Source organism: Calidris pugnax, unplaced genomic scaffold, assembly GCF_001431845.1.
Source record: "Calidris pugnax isolate Ruff unplaced genomic scaffold, ASM143184v1 scaffold39, whole genome shotgun sequence".
Classification (NCBI taxonomy): Eukaryota; Metazoa; Chordata; class Aves; order Charadriiformes; family Scolopacidae; genus Calidris; species Calidris pugnax.
The window spans coordinates 25868-47424 of NW_015090828.1; the positions used below are offsets into that span (position 1 = coordinate 25868).

Below are 21557 nucleotides of genomic sequence, written 5' to 3' on the forward strand. Positions count from 1 at the left end.
CAGCCCCCTGTCTGTTCCTTTTTCTTTTTGTTATATTTTCAGTCTCGGTTTCCACTTGTCTTAGTCTGTTCCCTTCATCCTTTTCCCTGAATATTACCAGGGGGATCACTGAGGTTCTAGGAGGAGCACAGCCCAGAGCAGCTCAAGGAACCAATTTATAAGGGAGAACTTGCTTGGGCACAGATAACAAACCAAACACAGATGTTTGGTGCAGGTAGACTCTTTGGAGACTGTAAATCCTAAGTCTCGATTTTGCAAGGAATAATTGACAAATAAGGGAAAATAAAAATGGAAAGGAAGATTGATGTGTTAAATTGGATTTCCTCATTGGTCTACTGGGACTCAAGGGCTGAATTTTGCAATTGATAACCTGAAGATAAAAAACATGATACCCATTGTCTATAGTTGTTTAAAGATGTTATTGCTGTTGTCTAAAGTCCAGTTAGCAAACTCCAGTTAGTCAAGCCAAGTTAACAGGAGGTACATTTTTCTCATTTGGATGCATGTTAAGGAATTTTTAAATATGTAAATCTCTATTTTTTAAAGGCGAAACCAGTGTATTTTTCCCAAGAATATCAAAAGAACAAAAAATATGTGGTAAAATAAAATCCACAGTATTAACTCTGGGGCAATAAAGATAAAAGAAGCAGAGATTTTATTTTTTTCCCCAAAGTAAAACAAACATTTTTTGTGCTATTAGCATATTTTTTTTTTTGGAAAAGACCAAACAACTCCTTTGAAAACATGTACTCAACCTCATAATTTTAAACCAAAAAGTTATAATGTAGCAAAATTGTAAAAATTTGACAACAGGCACTTCTACAGTGGTGCATGTTGGATGATCTATATGCTAGACAAGAATTTGAGTCCCAGATACTCCTTAGGAACTTAAGGAATGTGACCTGGAAAGAAAACAGTGGACTAATTTGCTCCCTCTGTTTCAATTTTTGATTTTTATTTCTGTTTTCAGGTAAAAAACGCAGGCTAACTATTATTGAATGTGGGTGTGACATTAACACAATGATAGACCTGGCTAAAGTCGCCGATTTGGTAAGTTAACGATGGCACATGATTTCTACTATAATTTATATTGAAAATACTACTACTAAATCAGGCACCAGTGTCTGATTTTTCTACCCGTGGTTATCAAAGGCAAAACTCTCTTTGATTTCAGAGAGAACAGGACGAAGCTCTACAATAAACCTAATATTCCCCTAGGACTTTCCTTATGCTGGGGGAATAAAGTGTGTGGTGGTGGGGAACTTAATTGCTAATGCAGCTGGTAAACTTTCAATGTAAGAGCTTAGATGCAGCCAAGGTGACAAAGTGACCTTTCATTAAGGGATTTGGTCAGACCATGTAAAATCTGAAAATGTTTTTTTAGGCAAGAAGTTTTCAACTAATGTATAAAGTAGAAATATGTATTAGTTTACTGGTTGGTTTTATTTGCTGCACTGTGATGTTTGCGTCTGTGAAGATCACTGTGTAGGGATACAGCTGATTTCAGTGGAGTGTGGTCACCATTGTAATTTACTTGTAAGTTTTGGTTCGGTGGATTATGTCAACTGATCTTGAGGACCCAATGCACGATCCGTTTGTCTGTTTAGAATTTTACTTTACGTGTGGATTTGAGTAATTATTCATAGCCAATTAGCATTTGGGATCCTTGTCTAAATATTAATTCTCTAAATACATGCAGGCACTAGTCCAGATATTGTTCTGCCTGCGTGTTTTCTACTTGAGGAAGGGAGATGTGTTAAAAAATACAGAATTTTTTTGTTAGTAGATGTGATGGATGTTTGAGATTCTGCATGCATGTAGTGATGCTGAGAATCTCTTTTGTTTTTATTGTGAGGAGGCTGAGATCACATAGTTACTTGCAGATCTCTTGTCATCAGTTCCCATGTGTTTTAAGTTCTTAATTGCTGAGGCCTTAATATGACTTTGCTTCCATTTTCATGTGAGTGTTGGGTGCTGCTTTCCTTGTCAGTGTGTTTTTTCAAGATTTTGGTTTCAAATAAGTTTATGACTTTAAAGGTATAGTCTTTGAAAGTATCTCACGTGGGCACCATGGTATTGTTATAGTGAAATGCTGATGTTGTGTTTTCAGGTTCTTATGCTTATTGATGCCAGCTTTGGATTTGAGATGGAAACATTCGAATTCCTGAACATTTGTCAGGTACACGGCTTTCCCAAAATTATGGGAGTTCTCACCCATCTGGATACGTTCAAGAACAACAAACAATTAAAGAAGACTAAAAAGAAGTTAAAGCACAGATTCTGGACTGAAGTGTATCCGGTATGACACTCAACAGTCATTTTTCCATATATTTTGCACTGTGGAAGCTAAATTAACAGTGGGGCAATACTTAAATGTTTATTGTGTTCTTACATCTTTTAAATAATTCTATAAATGGACAGTGCTGGTGTTGCATCAGGTTGTCTAATCTTCCTTCTATTTGCTAAAATACTTGTGTAATTATTCTGTGTCCCAGTGTGACTACCCACTGCACATGTGATACCAGTAAAAAGGTCTGTTACACAGGTGCTGTGCAGGGAGGATCTGCCTGTAGGTCTGAGAGACAAAATAACCTTTTACCAGCTTTTCTGGGTGGGAATTGTTTTCCCCTAAGACTTAGGGGGCAATTTTCATTATGAAGTATAGTAGTTAGTTTGATCTTTTGGAGCCAGTTGTAACCTGCAACTTCCATTTATGATTTTCAATTTAGAACCATGTTGCCTTTTTTAGTTTTGTAGGTGTGAAATTGATGTTTAACGTTTTTATGTCTTTTTAATGTGTTTAGGGTGCTAAGCTGTTTTACCTGTCTGGGATGGTTCACGGAGAATATCAAAAGCAGGAAATTCACAATTTGGGGCGGTTTATCTCAGTTATGAAATTCCGACCTCTTACTTGGCAAACGTCTCACCCGTATGTTCTTGCAGACAGGTGTGTGCTCTTCTCTGTTCTTCAATCTCAGCACAGACAGCAGCACCTTGCTGTGTAAAAAGAAATATATAATATTAGAGCCAGTCAGCTCCATGTGTGAATGGGTATTTAGTGTTATCTAAGTGGCTCTGGGGAAATGAAAGCCTACTCTTCAGGTTTGTGCCAGTAACTGTAGCCGTTCAGTTTCATGGTACATTGTAAATACTCGTGAAACACACACACACACACATAACACACACAGTACCCTTTTTCAAAAGATACTAATAGGAATGCTGGATGTTCTAACTTTTTTTTTTTTTTGCGTAGAATGGAAGAGTTGACAAACCCAGAAGACATTAGACTCAATCCCAAATGTGACAGGAAGATATCACTTTATGGATACTTGAGAGGAGCACACCTGAAAAACAAAAGTCAAATTCATATGCCAGGTAATCTATTAGATACTTAAAACTGTTTGTATGCTGATCTGTGAATAACAACACAGCCACTGTTATTTTTATTGTGGAATGATTTGTATCTTTAAACTGTACATTGTAGAATAGATTTTTAGCCTTTCTAAATGCATTTTATGCTTTTGGAAATTATTTTTGGAAAAATAAATCCTTGTAAATAGTTTTGCTTTTAATTGTGCGGTTTTGTTGCAATATTGGCAGTTTTTCAAAGGTGTTTCACTTTAAAAAGGTGCTTGAAGTGCAAAATGCACCAGCCCTAATAGTGAAATTAAATCTGGCTTATGTAAAATTTCTCATATTCATTGAATAAATTTAATATTTTAAGTGAGTGATTTAAAAGCTTAAATTCAGAAATATTTTAATAAATTTACAGACCTACTCAGAAAAGTAAGTTGCTAGTTTTCTTATTTAAAAACCAGCAAACAAACCCAAAGCTTTGCAGAATTGTGGTGAACTTAACGTGTGCTTCTCTGAGTTCAGTGGTAAGGCAGAAGAGCTGGATGTTCGATACAGAGCTTGCTTTGATAAGTCACTGAGTGCTGCAGTGTTTTGTGGTGTTTTGGTTTTTTTTAATATCTTCAAATTTCAGAATCAAAACCTTGTGAAAACCTTATTGCTTGCCTTTCTCTCACCCCAGGTGTAGGAGATTTTACTGTGAGTGATGTGAGTTTCCTACCAGACCCCTGTGCTCTGCCTGAACAGCAGAAGAAGCGTTCTTTAAATGAGAAAGAGAAGTTAGTCTATGCCCCGCTTTCAGGAGTGGGGGGCATTGTATATGATAAAGATGCTGTTTATATTGACCTTGGTGGAAGCCATGCTCATGAAAAAGAAGAGGTAAGGCAATGCTGTTAGTGATTTGAATTCCTTGCAAAATGTAGTTTTTATCCTTAGAGTAAAAATAAGTGCCTAAAAAATAAGCTTCTTCAAAATTATCAATCGTTATATATCTGTTGTGGGTAATTTCTTTTTTTCCTCTATTGATTTCAGAGGAGGGATATTTTTATCTCTTTGTAAAACATTGTGCAAAACGTTTGAAGGATCAGTTAATAATAATTCCCTAAGTATAGTTTCATAAACTTTCCAAACATTGACTTAAGATTTACAAAAACTCCCGGTACTAAGATATTACCAGTCTTATTTTGCAGGGTAGGGTGGTTGTGGGAGAACACTTACAGGATTTGACTGGTCCAAGGGAGAGGTGGAAAAGACTTGAGTTACAGATTGATTTCAGCTGTTTTCCTCTGTATTGTGCTAGATGTTAAATATATTTGGGTCTATGATAATGTGTGCTTGCTGATATTTACTGTAGTGGTTGCAATAGTGGTTGCATACTCTGCAGGAGGCCCTGTTTAATTTTTCTTGTATTAATATTGTATGCATTCTTGAAACATGAAGAGGGGAAGGAAGACCTTACTATTCTGAGAAAACATTTATTTAAAATGCTTTGGAATTTTTTCTTGCATATGCAGGTTTCTACTGTTTTAGGCAGATTGATGACTCTCTTAGTTGTTCATTAGACATTTGTTTATTCATTTTAATTGAAATGTGAAAAATCTTGGCTTTCCAGGAGGAAGTGAGACCAAATCACGAACTAGTTCAGAGCCTCATCTCCACACATTCAGCCATTGATGTTAAGATGGCGTCAAGCAAAGTCTCTCTATTCATGGACTCTAGACCCTTGGGTTCAGAAGATGTAGGACAAGAGTAAGTTTTAAATGCTGAGCAGCGTTTGAGTATGAATGAATGTCTAATTTCAGGCTCTAATACAGCACAGTTATTGGAATGGCTTATTGCCTAATTTTTCCTTTTCTGAGACTTCTCATATGCCACATGTTTTTTGAGATAGGAATAATTGATACTAGAAAAGTTTTGCAACCAGTGTAGTCCTATCTTCCAGGAATTCCTTGCTGATGTAGCCGTACGTAACACATTTCTGGTTTTCATCAGAGTTTTTGAGAATGGAAGCATTAATATTCAGTAAAATTCATTGTATAACCTATGTTCATTTCATGGAAAATGAAGAAATTTCTCGGAATTATTTAAGGCTATAGCATAGGGTGTATTCTTGAATTAAAAGGAATTCTGTACATCAGCTCTATTGCCCTTTAAATGTTCTCCATAACCTCACTTTGTTTTTTTTTTGTTTGTTTGTTTGTTTTTTTTTAATTAAAAATGTTTTTAATATTCATTGTTTCATTAACATCTCCTTGCACTTTATTATCTTACCCCAAATGTGATTTTTGGGGAAAACAGGTTTGTGATGCCAAAAGAAGAGAGACAGATTGATTTGAAGACTGGAAGAGTTCGTCGGAAGGCAGTGTTTGAAGAAGAAGAAGAGAAAGAAAATGATGATGCGGTAAGTGATGAGGAAGATGAAGAAGAAGCAGCAGCAATGTCTGAGGATGGAAGTGATGGCGATGATGAAGACGATGCTGAGGAAGAAAGTGACAGAGAGCTAATAGAGGAAGAGATGCATGTTGGGAGAGCCAAACGTCTGAAAACAGAGCTGGCTAAAGAAGAAGCTGTGAATGAGCTGCCAGCGTTTGCAGACAGTGATGATGATCTAGAGATGAGTTCTGAAGGAGAAGGAGGAGAAACTGCCCCTGAAGAGAATGAGATGGAGGAAGATGATGATAATGGGGAGGAGGAGGAAGATGATGATGAGCAAAGGACTTATGAAAATGAAAGCTCAGATAGTGAATTTGAGGTTGCAAGCAAAAAAGTAGCTGAATCTAAGCAGTGTGAAATAAATAGTAAAGGTACAGAAAGGAGACCACAAATCTCAGATCACAGACTGAAAAGAAAATCAGTGCTTACTACAGATTCAGGAAACTGCACAGCAGAAGAGGCATCAGAATCTGAGGCTGAAAGCTCTTCCCTCGATGAGGGTGATGATGAAGAAGGATCACGTGATGAATTAGAAGTTGAAGAGTCAAAGAAGAAGGGATTTCCACACACTCAAGCAAAGAAAACTGATAGTATTAGCCAGACTAAACGGAAAGCTGTAGAAACTGAGGACGATGATGTGGAGAATCTACTGAAAGAGGAAGAGGAGTACGAAGAAAAAATAGATCTTTCTGCTGACACGACAGGTAGACTATAAATGTTAAGAACTTTTACTGTCTATTTTTAATTGGGTTCATTGTTAAAGAATATTATAATTAGTAAATACTATATAATGTTGCCCGTCCACATATATATATGTAGTTGTTAAGTGGCAAACTTCAAGTTAGGAACCTGAGATTATCTGCTATTAAGCCTTTGATTTGCAATGTAGTATTTAGGTCTTAGGTTTCCTTCCTCTGAAATGGAGGTGATTCATTTTATAAACTTCATTGATTCTGCAGACATTTCCCTAAAACTTTGATCTTTTGGGCTATGTGTGTAAAACAAATTATGATGCTCTATTACATTTAGAAAGAATAAAACATTATTAAGGGAACATTGCTAAAACGTATTAATTACTCACTGAGCACTGGAACAGGTTGCCCAGAGAAGTTGTGGAATCTCCATCCTTGGAGGTTTTCACAAGCCATTTGGACATGGTGCTGGGCAACCTGCTCTAGATGACACTGCTTGGGCAGTGGGGCTGGGCAAGATGACCTCCAGAAGTCCCTTCAACCTCAACCATTCTGCCAGTCTGTGAAGATGACATGTATCAGTATGTAAATCATAAAATCTGTTACTATTGCTAATAAAATTATCGTAAAATTAGGACTCATCAGAAAAAAAATAATCAGTGATCGAATTTGTAGCCACAACTGATGTTTCTGTGTATATGTATGGAGTATGAAAAAAAGAAACCGTGGGTTGTGTCTGCATTTCTTAAGCCTGTTGTTGTCGTGTCCTTATTTAAATTATTTGTGTACCTCCTAATTCTTGTTCTTTTTTGGAGGCAGAATGCAATTTTTTTTTTTGCTTTTTAGGTGCACTTAAGTGGAAAGAGGACCTTACACAGAAGGCAGCTGAGGCCTTTCTAAGACAACAACGTTCAACACCCAATCTCCGTAAACTCGTATATGGAACAGGTACAAATCTGTTTGGAAACTTATACTAATAACTTCATATATGGTAGCTTTTATCTGTTACCAAGTTTACAACTCCAAATCTTTGAGCACTGTCTTTTGGTGGGAGGCTTGAGGACATTTGATTGACTCTACTAATTGCTGATACTCATTTTCACTAGTAATTGTAATAAAGACAGTTTGCACTTTTCCAATAAAAAGCATTTTAAGCTCATTTTCCAGACTATTCAATTGTTACTCATGTTTTCTGATACAGCTATTTCCTCCCAGACAGTTTGGTCATTTTTGTAATTATGCAAATCCATTGTGGCAATTGGGGTGTTTCATAAAGGGATGTCGTTTGTTGGCTGATTTCAGGAATTTTTGTCTCACAATGACTGAGTGGAATATTCTCTCAGATATTACTTAATGCTATTGTGTCTGTAATAAGGGTGTTTGACAAGGGAAAAAAAAAAAAAAAGCTGTTGCCTTGAAAGGAAGACAAAATTACCATTTATGTAATTCATCCTGTTTAATTCACAACTTTGCCAGTAGCAGTCTGAGTGTAGAAAGCTCATCATGCAGAACCTCTGTAGAACACAATGAGAATTCGGCTTTTGTAAAATTTCCACAGTGCAGGAGCAGGAAGATTTGCTGACAGATTCTCAAGTCTGGTATTCTTGATTTACCTACTAGCTTGATGCTGTTCCTAGAGATCGTTTTGGTATCGTTTCTATTTATGATAGTGAATTAACATCCTGTGTTTACTTATTGGGCAATATTTTTTCAGACGATTCCAGTTATGCAAATAGAACCAGATTTCAGGTTGTTCAAAGTAATTCAAACCAGTGGAATTTGTGAAATGAATTACATGTTTCCATATAGAACATCTATAGAACTGAAGTTCGTGATAATCACAGTATATACTATCTCCTGGTTGCTGCTCACTTTATTTTGTTCTTGTTAGGATATTAATTTAATTCTTACACTGCATCGGTGTACCTTTTTCCTCAGTCGTTTATATTTAAAACTATTTTTAGTTTGCATCTCTTTTTTCCCCTCAAACTACTGTAGGTTTTGTGAAATGTAAGGCAGAAGAGAGGTTGTTGCTAAATGTGATCCATGTACTGTGGGGAAAATAATCACAGCTTGTACATTTCATTTAGCTGTCGAGGATGAGGACCATGAGAGTGAGGATGCAGGTGATGAACTTGGAGGTTTGTTTCGTGTCAGCCGTCCAGACAAGGCATCCAAACAGAAGGCTAATGCTCTTGACTGCTCCAAATTTCTGGTAGAAAAGCCGCAAGATTGGGATTTAGAAGAGGTAATACCACTGGATAACTGCTTCTGCATATCCTATACTGGTAATATCCTCACTGTGTCTCATAAAGTACCTCTGAGCTGTGATTGAAACAGGCCTATGGGAGCTGTTGCCAGAGTGTGTTATATCTTCTGCTACTTGCTGTCATTAGAAGTATTTACTGGCTAACAAATTCCGTTGTCTGTTCTTATAGGAATGGAAAGTTAGAAGTTAATTTAATGCTTGGCTGTCTTGACTACTTGGTGGATAATAGTTCACTATTTATTTAGCAAAAAGTAAAATCAGGGGAATTGTGAATAAAAATATGATGTAGGGTAGAGACCTTGTTAGTGTAAAGACCTTTGAGCAAGAGTGGAGTTGATTTCACCTTCCTGTTTTTGCTGAGGCATTGTGTAGCTTTGGTAGTGGTGTCTCGACATGGAGCTGTGGGTGAGAGTATCAGGTTGTCTCTGAGTTGGTATCTCTGGTGGAGGAGGGGGGAACATACTGGAGAATGATTCTGTTGCTGACAAGCTGTAACTGTACAAGGCAATGACTCTGTTATTTTGCAGGTTATGAGCAGTATTCGAGACTGCTTTGTTACTGGAAAGTGGGAAGATGATAAAGATGCAGCAAAGTTGTTGGAGGAAGATGGTATGTGTAAGACTTATAAAAATGATTACTGTACAGAGGATTTTAAGGAAAAGTATGACTTTGTAGTTAGATATTTAGAATGTTTTGCATTAGTGATATGCTTGCAAATTGAATTTTCAAAGTATTACATGAAGTATTATACAGCTACTAATATAATTAAACATTGCTGTAAATCTCTGTACAAACAGTACACAAGTAGCACATTCTGAAAACTTACTCCCTGAAAATAGGGCTTTTAAATTAGGAAGTGGAGTCCTTGGTCAACATGCAGCCATACCAAATTTTGAGTTATGTATCCGAGTTCAGGTTTTCATCCTCTATCTATGGTTTATTCTTTTGGATAGTCTTGGTAGGAGTAAGCATTTTTTTTTAACTTCTTTTTTTCATGGGAGGACAATTTGACATTTGAATGAAAAGTGAGATCTATCCTCAGATGTTTTGGAGGTGTTTTTGTTGGGGTTTTTTAATTAGGAAATATTTAGAAAATTTTAATAACATGGCTGTATCTTGTATGCAGAATGATTGTGGTTTGACAGACTTCTATAAAGATTTCTTTTTAACTTAAAAATTGTCTGCTATATTTAAATTTCATATTAATTTTATTTTTTTAAATTAAGGATAGGAGCTTGATTGCTCTGCTGGTGTCTTGTGTCATTAGAGTGCTAACTAATGTGCTGTATGATCCTTTGGCATGATGTAAACTTTATTTATGTTTTTGAAATCAGGTATTGAAGTTAAAGGTTTTGAAAGGAAAAAGGAAGAGCCACTGGAGTTCAGTTGAGAATTTTCAGCTGAAACTATAGAGAGGGCAGAACAGACTTATAAAACTGTTGATGGGAAGAAAAAATATTTGGGCTGAAAGTAATCTACAAAGCAGTACTGAGAAAAACACAATACTGAAAACACGAGCAATTGCATGGAACGATACAACTGCAATGTAACAGACGGGTTAACTGTCAGATATCTTGGGTGTTTATTGTTGCAGACGAACTGTATGGAGATTTTGAAGATCTTGAAACTGGTGTTGTGCACAAAGGAAAGCGTGTTGCTGAAGGAGATGAGGTCTGACCTGAATTTTTATGTTCTTTAGCAACATACATGTATATGAATTTCTGATCAAGCGATAGGCGTCCTATGTAATAAATTTAGTTTTCATGAATCAATAGGAAAGGAATCAATGGGAACAAGGAAGAAAAGCTGTATGTATTATGGACTTTGGAAGCTATAAATATCTAAAATGGCATGTTTTTAGTCTCAAACTGAATTGTTGTGTAAAGTTAATTATGGAGGAGAAATCGCCTCACTTAACAGTAGGTGTCAGGCTTAATCAAGAGCTGGAGGATCTGGAGGTATGAGAGAAGTATTTTAAAACCAGATGTGATCATAACTGTTTGTACAATGTCATTTCATCTGATGCAGAAGATTACAGAGCTCTGTTTAAACACAGAAAATCATGGAAACTGACACAGTTTTCTCGTCATTCCTCATATCTGCATAAAAGAGGCTGGTGGAAGCAATTTTATGCCGTGGCTTGGATATATTCCAAGAACAGAGCTGTAGTTGTCTGTGACAATACAGATTGAAAAATCCAATTTTTTTTTGGACTCAGCAACCTGGTGGCTTTGCATTTCATTATAAAATTGAGAGTAACAACATCATTTTGGCAGTTTTCAAATGGCCTATGAACAGACTTCCTCCTCTCTGGCCTCTGGAGTGCTGCCTTTCAGCATAGTATTACTCAATGCTATCAACAACCACTTTTTTTTTGCCACTTTTGTTATGTGTCCTTATTTTAGCTGTAGAGCAACAGATAGGTTAGTTCTAGGGTCTGTTCCCTGACATGAAAATAAATGTTAAGTCAAGAAGTTGTCTTGAGAAGGGTTGAGATTAGATCATGAAATGTTTTGGTCATTGCTGATGTTGCTTCTTGTATGAATAACTTGCTAATGTCTGTCTAAAATTTAAATATTTTAAGTCTGATTCGCATTATGACAAAATATTACCTAATAATATATGTTAAACTATTAATTAGAATGGGTTGTTTTCAATGAACTGTTTTACATGTTTGATAACTTACTGTTGATTAGTCTGGAAGTGAAGAAGAGGATGAAGATGAGAAAGTGTCCAAACCAGAACCAGAGGAGGAGGAAAAGAAAAAGGAGCGTATGGACAAGAAACGGAAACTGAAAGAAATGTTTGATGCAGAGTATGATGAAGGGGATACTACGTACTTCGATGATCTTAAAGAAGAAATGCATAAACAAGCACAGGTACAAGCCTTTAACTTGGCAATTTATCTGGCTATACCTCTTCAAATACCCCGCAGACTTGTCCAAAGGTTTTTTTTTTCTGGAGACACATATGACACCCAGGAGCTACTTCAGAAAGTACACACAAAGAAATACACGTTTGTGACTTTTTTTTTTTTTTTATGCTTGAACTTCTTGATTCGATTAGCTGTAAAGAAAAGCAAGTGAACAAGCCAAACAACCGAAAGCTTAATTTAAATTGACTTAAGTAGTTAACCATATTCTAAATCACTGAAAAAGTCAGGATGTATCATCTAAACTTCATCTACTTAAAAGTTTTAACAGTCATCCATTTGTTTCTTAGTGGTAGAACTAGGATGACAGGTCTCAAAAAAAACACAAAACATGAGGAGGTCTCCTCCAGGAAGAGGATGGGGGAAAAAAAGCCAAAAAGCCATTTTTTTATGTGTTGGAAAGTGAAAATCTTTCTCATACTAATTTGTGTCAGGTATTTTCCAAATTTAAATACTTATTTTTAGTGTTAGTTTTGTAATGTTATTAACAGATAAGTAAGTTCTCTGTGATAGTCTTTTTCATCAAACTGTCAAGTCGTTCTGAGGAAAAAATAATTAATGACTCTTCGTGTGGTAGGTACTTCAGGGTAACATAATCCAGAATTGGAGGGGTTGATTTTGTTCCAGGCCTTGTTCTTTTAGATAAAATCTTGCAAGCTTAAAAGTAGCTTCTTTCTTTGACTGACTTGGAAGAACATAGCCTCACATTGCTAATAACTTCACTGCCTTCTCTTCTGACAAAATCTTTCACTAAATAGTCATTAAATGAATTGTTACCTTCTTGCATTAGGCTCTGATTGTATGCGCTCTGGTTTGCTGATTTACTTACTAAGAGCACTTAAAGCGTAAAGAAGGACATTCCAGTAAAAAACTGTAAGACAATTCACAACTGTTGCACTTGAGGTCTGTTACAGAAATACATATCAACAATACTTCCACTGCAGGATGGAAGAGCAAGGATCTTAAATTGGGAATGTGTAAAGGCTTCTAGACAAATTAACTTAGACCAGAAGATTGGTGCCATATCTAAATGCCTTGAGAAATGAAATTAATAATTAGTTTGCTTAAACATGGTGTCGTCTTGGTAGCTGAGCATCAGGAGCTAGAACAGGGGGTGAGGCTTCTGTTATTCACAAGGATATTTTGTTAAATGTTTATACAAGATCTACATTAATATGGTACAGAAGAGTTTTAAAAGACCCTTTTGACAATATACAGTGTGAGGATGCACAGAAATATTTTTAAGCTGCTGAGTAAGCCCAGCCTCCTCATCAACTGACACCTTAAAGATCAGGACGTTAACTTTAAAAGTTACTTGGGTTCCTAAATCAAAAATGTACTTTTGACAGTTGTGTCTTTAAAACCCAAAGTTACCATTATGAAAGGTATATCAGAAGGCAGTCAGTCATTTGCTTCTCTTGGGTACTGTCTTTCAAGTAGACTAACAGGCCCACTTGGGATTTCAAATTGGAAGGAATTCATGGTGGCAGAGAGCTTGCTCTGAATAAAAAGTCACAAAAACTATCAGATCTTTTCCGAAAGATTTATATAAATGCTAGCATGTTTTAAATAGAACTGGCACCTCGTGAACAAGTTATTAATACTTGAATTCTGTAAAACACACGGTAACTTTCTCTTTGTCACATAGCTTAATCGAGCGGAATTTGAAGATCAAGATGATGAGACCAGAGTGCAGTATGAGGGCTTCCGGCCTGGGATGTATGTTCGAATAGAGATTGAGAACGTCCCATGTGAATTTGTCCTGAATTTTGACCCTCATTATCCTATTATCCTGGGTGGTTTAGGCAACAGTGAAGGAAACGTCGGATACGTACAGGTAGGTTGTCAAAGCTGTGAGTGCACGTTATAGTGGTACAGGTGTGCTTCTGAGAGTCTGGAGTTATTATTTATTTTTTGTTTTTTAAAGATACAGTGAACATAGAGAGAAACCTTTGTCTTTATCCCTTGAATAGGGGATTTGCTTTTGACACAATTAACTCTACAGTAGCAGACACTGGATTTTTACAGATAACTGGAAGAAGTTATTGTTTCATGTTCATCTGCGGCTATGTCTCAGGACTAAATTGCTAACATAAATTGTACTCTGAGGTTCAAGGTCTACAGAGAAGTGGCTATAGAAAAATTATTAGCACACACATATATATATTTTTTAATATAATGCCTGCTTATGTGTATACAAACATGACTTCAGAGTGAGTGAAATACTGATTACCTTTCTTTTTCCAATCAGCCTAGTGTTAATGGGAATGTTCAAAGATATAAAGCTCACTGAATAAAAAATTCTAGTGCAGATGGAAGTTGCTTTCAATCATTCCTGAAAATTAAGGCTTGAATTTCAGAATTAACGTTATCGTTCTGTTATAGCATTGTTCATCTTTTCTTCTAATTAGTTGCGCCTGAAGAAGCACCGATGGTATAAGAAGATACTTAAGACACGTGATCCTTTAATCCTCTCATTAGGGTGGAGGCGATTTCAGACTATTCCCATGTTCTACATTGAAGATCACAATGGGCGTCACAGGCTTCTCAAGTACACACCACAACACATGCACTGTGGAGCAACGTTTTGGGGTGAGGGCATTCTGGAGTTATTATCCTGTGTCATTTAACTATTAGAAAATTCTCAAGCTTTACAGGCTGTATCAGGAAATGCATTCTGGAATTGAGAAGTCCTTAAATAAAAGTTGTGGTCCCCATGAAATATAAAATAATACCAAATAGTACGGGGAAAATAGGAAATTGCTTATTATTTGTGAATTATTTTAATGATTTGTGGATTATTTGGCTTTTAATCAAATTCTGAGCGTTCTGCTAGGTTGTATCTTATCAAAGAGGAGCCTGATTTGCTGGCTGTGTCCAGAGACACTTGTACATGTTATGAGCCCAGCCCTGCAAATGGTTCCATACATGAGTAACTTCTTTTAACCCTTCCTTTAACTCTTGTAGGGCTATATATGTGAGTAATGGATTGAATGCTTTAAACTTTTCTTTCCTTTTATTTATTGAGAGTATTTGGCACTTATTTCTAGGCTTTCTGACTTAAAATAGAGGCTAGATGTTGTGCATTGAAACTCTTCCTAATTTTTTAAAATTTAATTTGCTTGTAGGGCCCATCACTCCTCAGGGTACAGGATTTTTGGCTGTTCAGTCTGTCAGTGGCACAACGGTAGGTTTGTTATTACAAAATGCTTTTCGTGGGTCTTCAGATAAAATATATAGATTTGGGGAAGAAAGTTTGCATACGGTAAAGCAGTGATGTCATAGGAACTGAGAAAGTAGGTGGACTCAAGCTTTTGAAAAGTGTATTGTGATGAGACAAGAAACTGGATGGAGGCACTTTTTTTAACTGTTCATCTGCAACACTAAAAATGACAAATATTGCTTTGTTATTTTCTGTGAATGGATTTATACCCACTTGATTTTCAGCTACTAAGTACTTAGATAACTTTTAAAAGCTTTTTATAGGATGAGATACTAATTGATACCATTGAAAAAGTTGGCCCTCAGTGTGATTTCTCCACATTTTGTTAGAATGTTTGTGGGTATCCAAATTTATTTAGTGTTAAAGCAGTATTTACCTAATATGATCTTTGTTGTGCATATATTAACCAAAGGTAGATTTATGTGCCAGGTATAATGAAAGTTTTGCACGGCATTGTAATGAGCGTGGCAGTAATCAGAGTGGTGATTATTATCTCCTTCATAAGATAAGCCTTGTTTAAGTCCTGTTGCACAGTCATCTTGTTACATGTATTAAAAAACTATTTTCATCATGTGTCCCTAGTATAATGTAGTGACTTACAGCAGTGCACAAAGCACTTCTCCTTTGAGACTTTCTGTCAGAGTAAGATTCTGTTTCATAAAGAGAACACAGCAAGGTAGATAACAAGGACTTTTAGATTGCTTCCAAGGTAATTAGAATGGCAGTTCTGAAAATCTCATTAGTGAATGCTAGGAATGTTGTGTCAGCAGCACCTCAACTAGTCAGTACGAAGTCAATTTACATTTGTCATGCTGCTGTACTCCTGTAAAGGTTATAAATTCTGAACTCAAACTAAAACTAAAAAGCAGTGAAATTGTATCAGTGAAATGGTTTATTCTCTGTTTGGTAAATATACATTCAGCAGTGTCTTTCATCTCTGTATGTTTCAGCCTGATTTCCGGATTGCTGCGACAGGAGTTGTGCTCGATTTAGATAAATCCATAACTATTGTAAAGAAATTAAAGCTAACTGGTTTTCCATTCAAAATTTTTAAGAACACTTGTTTTATTAAGGTAGGTCTATAGGTATGTATACTGTAAAACCACATGTGCTGATGTTAGGAAGGAATGCAACCTGGGACTCCATCTGTCTTTCCTGAGACAGAAGTTCCCTGTAATTGTTGCACAGTGTTCTGGATCTCAGCAGTTGCTTGGGGCTTTTTGGAGCTCTCTTCAGTGTGGTCGCTAACTGTACTGAACATCAGCCAATGAATATGAATTACTGTTGACCAGACAAACATTCTGGAACAGTCCCCTGGCTCCCATTCAATTTTCCCCTCGACCATTCCTTCCTCAAACCCACCTGTGATTTAGCTTCCCACAGTGGCAGACGCCTCTGGGGAATGTGAACCTGTCCCTGGTGTCATTCAGGTATTTTGATCCCGCTGGATTTCAGCTCTGGGGTCAAAGATGACTCCTAGCAGTGCTTAGGACTTGACAATTACAGTTACAAAAGTGTCTGGGGCAGGAAGTGTTGCAGAAGTGAAGTTTCGTTGACTTTCCAGATGTCCTTAGTGGGGCTTTCAGGCTCAGGAAAAGTTTGGGATATTCAGCCTTTGGGGCAGTAAGCGACTAGGCACTGATCCCAACTGTGAAGCACTCAAGTATTCACACTAAGCAGACACAGTATTTTTCCTGACTTCCTTGTGATTTATGGAAGGAGCACTAACCTGGGAGAGCTGTATTGTTATTAGAGTCTCACAGCTAATAACTTAAGGCAACTTACTTGCTTTTAAGGTATGCAGTGTTCCAGCAAATCACTTTAAAAGAAAACTGGACAGATCCTCTTAAATATGTTTTGTTTTAGAATTTTAAACGTGTATATTTAATGCTAAGAAGCCTTGCCTGTAGTATATGATTCTTAGGTAGATTACTTTTTGGTGGATTACCTTGAAATCAGCTCAGTAGGTTTTTGGTGTGATCAGCACTCTTAAAAGATGATATGTTCTTCCTACTTTTTTTTGGTAAGATGTGCTTGTGGGAATTATTTATGTTTTTGTGGCCTACGTAGGTCACAGAGAGAGACTTGGCATCTTGAATGATGGTGGGTAATTCACACTTTCAGGGAATGTTTAACTCTCAGCTGGAAGTGGCTAAATTTGAAGGTGCAGCAATTCGTACAGTGAGCGGTATCCGAGGACAGATCAAAAAGGCCCTCCGAGCTCCAGTAGGTGCTTTCAGAGCAACATTTGAAGACAAGTTGCTGATGAGTGGTAAGTTGCACTTCCCATGGAAGTTATCACTTAACTTTCATCCTGCTTCACAGATTGAAAAGCCATGTCTCAGAATCTCTGGAATCTGATAATTGAGATGTGAATTCAAAGAGCATGAAATATCTGGTGAAGTGCAGAATGAAATCTAAAAAAAAAATGTGCATTTTATGTTGGATTTCTTTCAGTTACACTCAGAAGTCATATCGTATGCAGATGAAAAGGTTTGTCTTGGAGACTTGCTTCTCCAAGTGTTTTACACAGCATGGTATCCTTTTCTCCTTGAACATGAAGGTTAATTGTGTTTAGTGGTACAAGTGCTAGAAGGACGTTTTTCGGAGAAATCCAAAGAGTGGCATTGTAACTCTAGTTAACTTTTTTTCCTAACCTTTTGAGGAAATTATGCAGGAGATAGGGGAAGGTGATCTCCTATGTTTGCCAAGTGTCACTATGATGTTGAGAATATGAGTTCGTGTTTGTTTGGGTTTATATGATCTCTCTTTTCCTAAACCCATTGAAATTATGGATAGTGCAAAATAAAAGCAAATTAGTTCTTTTATAAAAATAGGCAGAGGAAAAGCGAATTGTTTTTGTCAGTAACAGTAGAGGCACAGATATATACATGAACTCCGTTGCTAATTCTTTAAATGAATATGAATAAAGAATAGAGTGGCATTCAGCTGGCTGCTCTTCAGGAACATGTACTGTTGATGACTTTATGGGGTTTTGCAGAATCTGAGTGTAGAAATAGTTACATTGCTTTTGCCTGACATTGAAGAGATTTGGTATCTATGCCAAACACAGTATTACCATGTGGTCTAGATGTTAGCTAGCTATTCTATTCAGGCAGCCTTTGCTTGGAGTGTGTATGTGATGAACTGTGTTGTTATAGAGCCAAGGAACATTTCCTTTTCTTTCAGACATCGTCTTTGTGAGGACTTGGTATCCTGTTTCTATCCCAACATTTTATAACCCCGTAACATCCTTACTGAAGCCAGCAGGTGAGAAGGATAGTTGGAGTGGAATGAAGACAACAGGCCAGCTGAGGCACGAGCGAGGCATCAAACTGAAACAAAACAAAGATTCTCTCTATACGGTATATTTCATAAGTCTTTCTCTTTTTTCTTTTTTTCTTTTTTTTTTTTTAACCAGCAATCACAGTCAGATTTGCACTCTGACTCAGGCCTGTGCAAACTGAGAGCAGTGTAAATGCATAATCATACATATGCATGTGTGACTTCATATTTTTATCCTCGAGGCAGTCTTTCCTGGCATGAGATGGCAATAAAGCAGTAGAAGGAGATTATTGTTGATCAGTGAAAGTTTATAAAGTAATCTGCAGGGTAGAAGTCTGTTCCAAAAACTTACTGAGACTTCTGTCGTAGTAAAATTGGGATGAACTTACAATTCACAGTTTGGTGTAAGGATGGCGAACATTTTTTGGGTTTTGTGGGGGCAGGGGATGGACTGGTTGTTTGGGGTTTTTTTGGCTTGCGGTATTTTGGTGGGTTTTTTTTCTCTGAAAGGTGGAAAATATAATAAAAGCTTTTCAAGATCATGAATCTTACAGATGTTCTATATCCATTCCTATAGCCTATTGTGAGGGAGAAAAGACATTTCAACAAGCTCCACATTCCGAAAGCACTGCAGAAGGCACTGCCTTTTAAGAACAAGCCTAAGAACTTTGAGAAGAAAGGCAAGACTCCAAAAGACCAGTGGAGACCAGCTGTTATCAGGGAGCCTCATGAAAAGAAGGTAATTATCACTTATTCTGAAACAAGGACCCCCGAAGGGTAAATGTGTTGCTTAGACCATTTCTCACTATTGTTTTAGCACTTGAGTCTACTGCTAGTGCTAAAGACATATATGCTCCAAGTGAAAAATTACCACCTGCAATTTGTTTTTTTCCTGTGTGGCACACAGTATGTATATGGAACTGTCACTGTTGTGGACGGTGTCTATTTTGAACTTAGTAGGTCACTTGAAGCCTAAATGTGACTTTTGTCTTTGGCACAGCACTTGCAAGGTGCTCTCCCATTATGGATGACTTAAATTGGCAGCTGCAGTCTTTTATTTGACTTGTCATTGCTATGCATTATTAACACAGACAGGACTTAGAGCAAATACTCTGCTTGAAAAATTGAGAATAATAGAGAGCTTGCAAAAGCAAGAAGATCCAAATTGCAGTTTTAAGCGTTCTATAGTCGCAATTAGGCGCAGCCTTTTAAATAGTATCTAACAAATCAGAGTTCACAAAAATTATACCTTTGATTAACTTCCTAACAAGATAAATAATTAAACCATTTTAGAAATTGGGTAACAGGTGCAGAAATAATTAGGAATTTGCCTTGAATCTCTGATTCATTATATGGTGCTCTGCTGAGGTTAAACTGTTTCTTGCTCACCAAAACTGAACTGTTTGTAAATTGATTCTCTACTTTCTGTTCTAGATATCAGCCCTACTCAGTGCTTTGAGTACAGTGAATAACTACAAGATAAGGAAAGCCAAAGTAAAACATCGGGAACAGCTTAAAGAATATCTCAAAGTTAAGCAGAAGGAGGATGAACAGAAATTCAAGAGGCAAAAGGAGGCTAAGAAAAAAATCTATCGCATACTGGGACAGAGGGAGAAAAAGAGGCAGCAGTCAAGCTTGAAAGGATCTAGCAAGGGAGAGAAGAGTATGTAAAATTTCATCAGATTTCAGTCCAAATGAGGAAATAGAGTGGCTGTGCAATTTTCTGTTGAAGAAACCAAAAGGCCTCGGACTATGCTAGATGTGCTATCAAGAGAAGAAAAAAATTCAAACATGACCTTATTCATGCTCTTGAAGACATTTGGCAATGTATATAAATAAGATGTAGAAGTATGGATTATGGGGTTTTTTTACGTGATATTCTGGAGGACTTTGTATTTCAGTATATTTCTATCCATACTGCACATTCTCTCTAGCCAATAAAGTATTTTAATGTCAATTACAATGAGCATATTGTTTGTTTGTAAGTGTTTTGTCCTAGTACTAGTGGACTTCTGTGGTCAGAGAGAACTCCTCTGGATGTCCCTGAATACATTCTTGTGTTGGCAGTACTTTGAGCCACTGCCTAAATTTTGTCCTTGGCAAATCTTCCGTTAAAATGTGTTGAAGATGGGCAGGAGTTTGGGATTCTCTAGCTTTGGTGTGCGAGCAGATGCCACCAGAGTACCTCGCTCCTGTGCTTAGATCATCTGGTCCTACATGAAAGCATGTCAGTTTTTTCCCCTTCTCACTAGCTATTAAGCAGATCATCAAAATAGTGTTCCATCCAGTTGCTTGACCAGTTTTGGCACAATGAGACTGTCAGTAGGTGACTGCAGCTTTCTGGGCTGGCAGCATCAGACCCTTCCCAAATGTGTGTAACTACCTGGTGATGTTCTGTGAGGTAAGCACAGATGAAGTAACTTGCTTCCTTCGGGAAAATCTTCCTCTGGCCAGCCAGCTTGGTTTGATGATAACAGTGTTAGACTTTCTTAAGATGAATGGAGAGAAGAGGTAGTAGATTATTTCAATCCTGTTAAATTAACTGAGAGTTGAAATCTTTCTCTGCATGACAAGAGACATTGAAAAATCATTCTGTTGGAAGAGCAGATGAATTTATTATGCCATATATGGCATCAAATAGTTACTGTGATATATGTATTTTTAATACTTCATCCTCAAACAGGCAGTGAGTCAGATAACATCGGTAATTTCTTGGTCTCCTTCCTGAATGAGTTCACTCCTTATCGTCAAGCCAAAATTATTATTATTATTATTATTATTACAGCATAGTAATATTTGCTATCTCAGATGGGAGATCCTGTGTGGGATCAGGCCGCCTCACACAAAAGCTTTCTGCTGAACGGTTTTGTAGACTTTTTTGTGAATGCTTAGCATTTCAGGATTTTCTTAATTAATCTCATGATGTTCTGTGTACTGATACTGAAATTCTAATGCATCCATCTTTGCCTATATGATATTAGGCTGAAGCCTGACTCAAATTAATTTGTCAGTAATTTTTTCCCCCATGAGATTCAGCTGAGGTCACGTGAATATGAAAACATCATTTATGCTTTAATGATTGAAGATTCTCTGCTGAATAGCTGACCGCTGCTTCTGGAGATGTACAGCAAAGCTGTTGGCTTTTTTTTGCCCCACAGACTGGCACAGGATGGTCCACTGTGACTTTGTTCTGCAGGGTTGTTTCCTCTTCTGTCATACAGCACTAGGCCAGGTCTAATCTAAACCATCAAGGAAGTATTTCCTACTAAGCCCAATTTTATGCTGTTGTGAGCAAACTTCCATTTTATGTGCTGTTGTTTGCATCTTCCATGTATTCACGTGTGACAAGTAGTTGTAGTTTATTTGAGC

General features: G+C 37.0%; 1 protein-coding gene across 1 annotated transcript; it reads left to right on the forward strand.

Annotated features, from left to right (window-relative positions):
* The first annotated feature begins 201 nt into the window (after positions 1-201).
* Positions 202-20151, forward strand: LOC106887005 (ribosome biogenesis protein BMS1 homolog). The gene is made up of 21 exons (XM_014940344.1): positions 202-214; positions 971-1050; positions 2111-2299; positions 2805-2947; positions 3254-3375; positions 4037-4233; positions 4967-5103; positions 5653-6491; positions 7326-7427; positions 8570-8727; positions 9276-9357; positions 10343-10419; positions 11445-11627; positions 13329-13517; positions 14092-14272; positions 14809-14867; positions 15854-15976; positions 17028-17175; positions 18093-18268; positions 18766-18927; positions 19623-20151. The coding sequence occupies exons 1-21, from the start codon at positions 202-204 to the stop codon at positions 19857-19859; spliced, it is 3597 nt and encodes a 1198-aa protein (XP_014795830.1). The 3' UTR covers positions 19860-20151.
* Positions 20152-21557: the final 1406 nt, after the last annotated feature.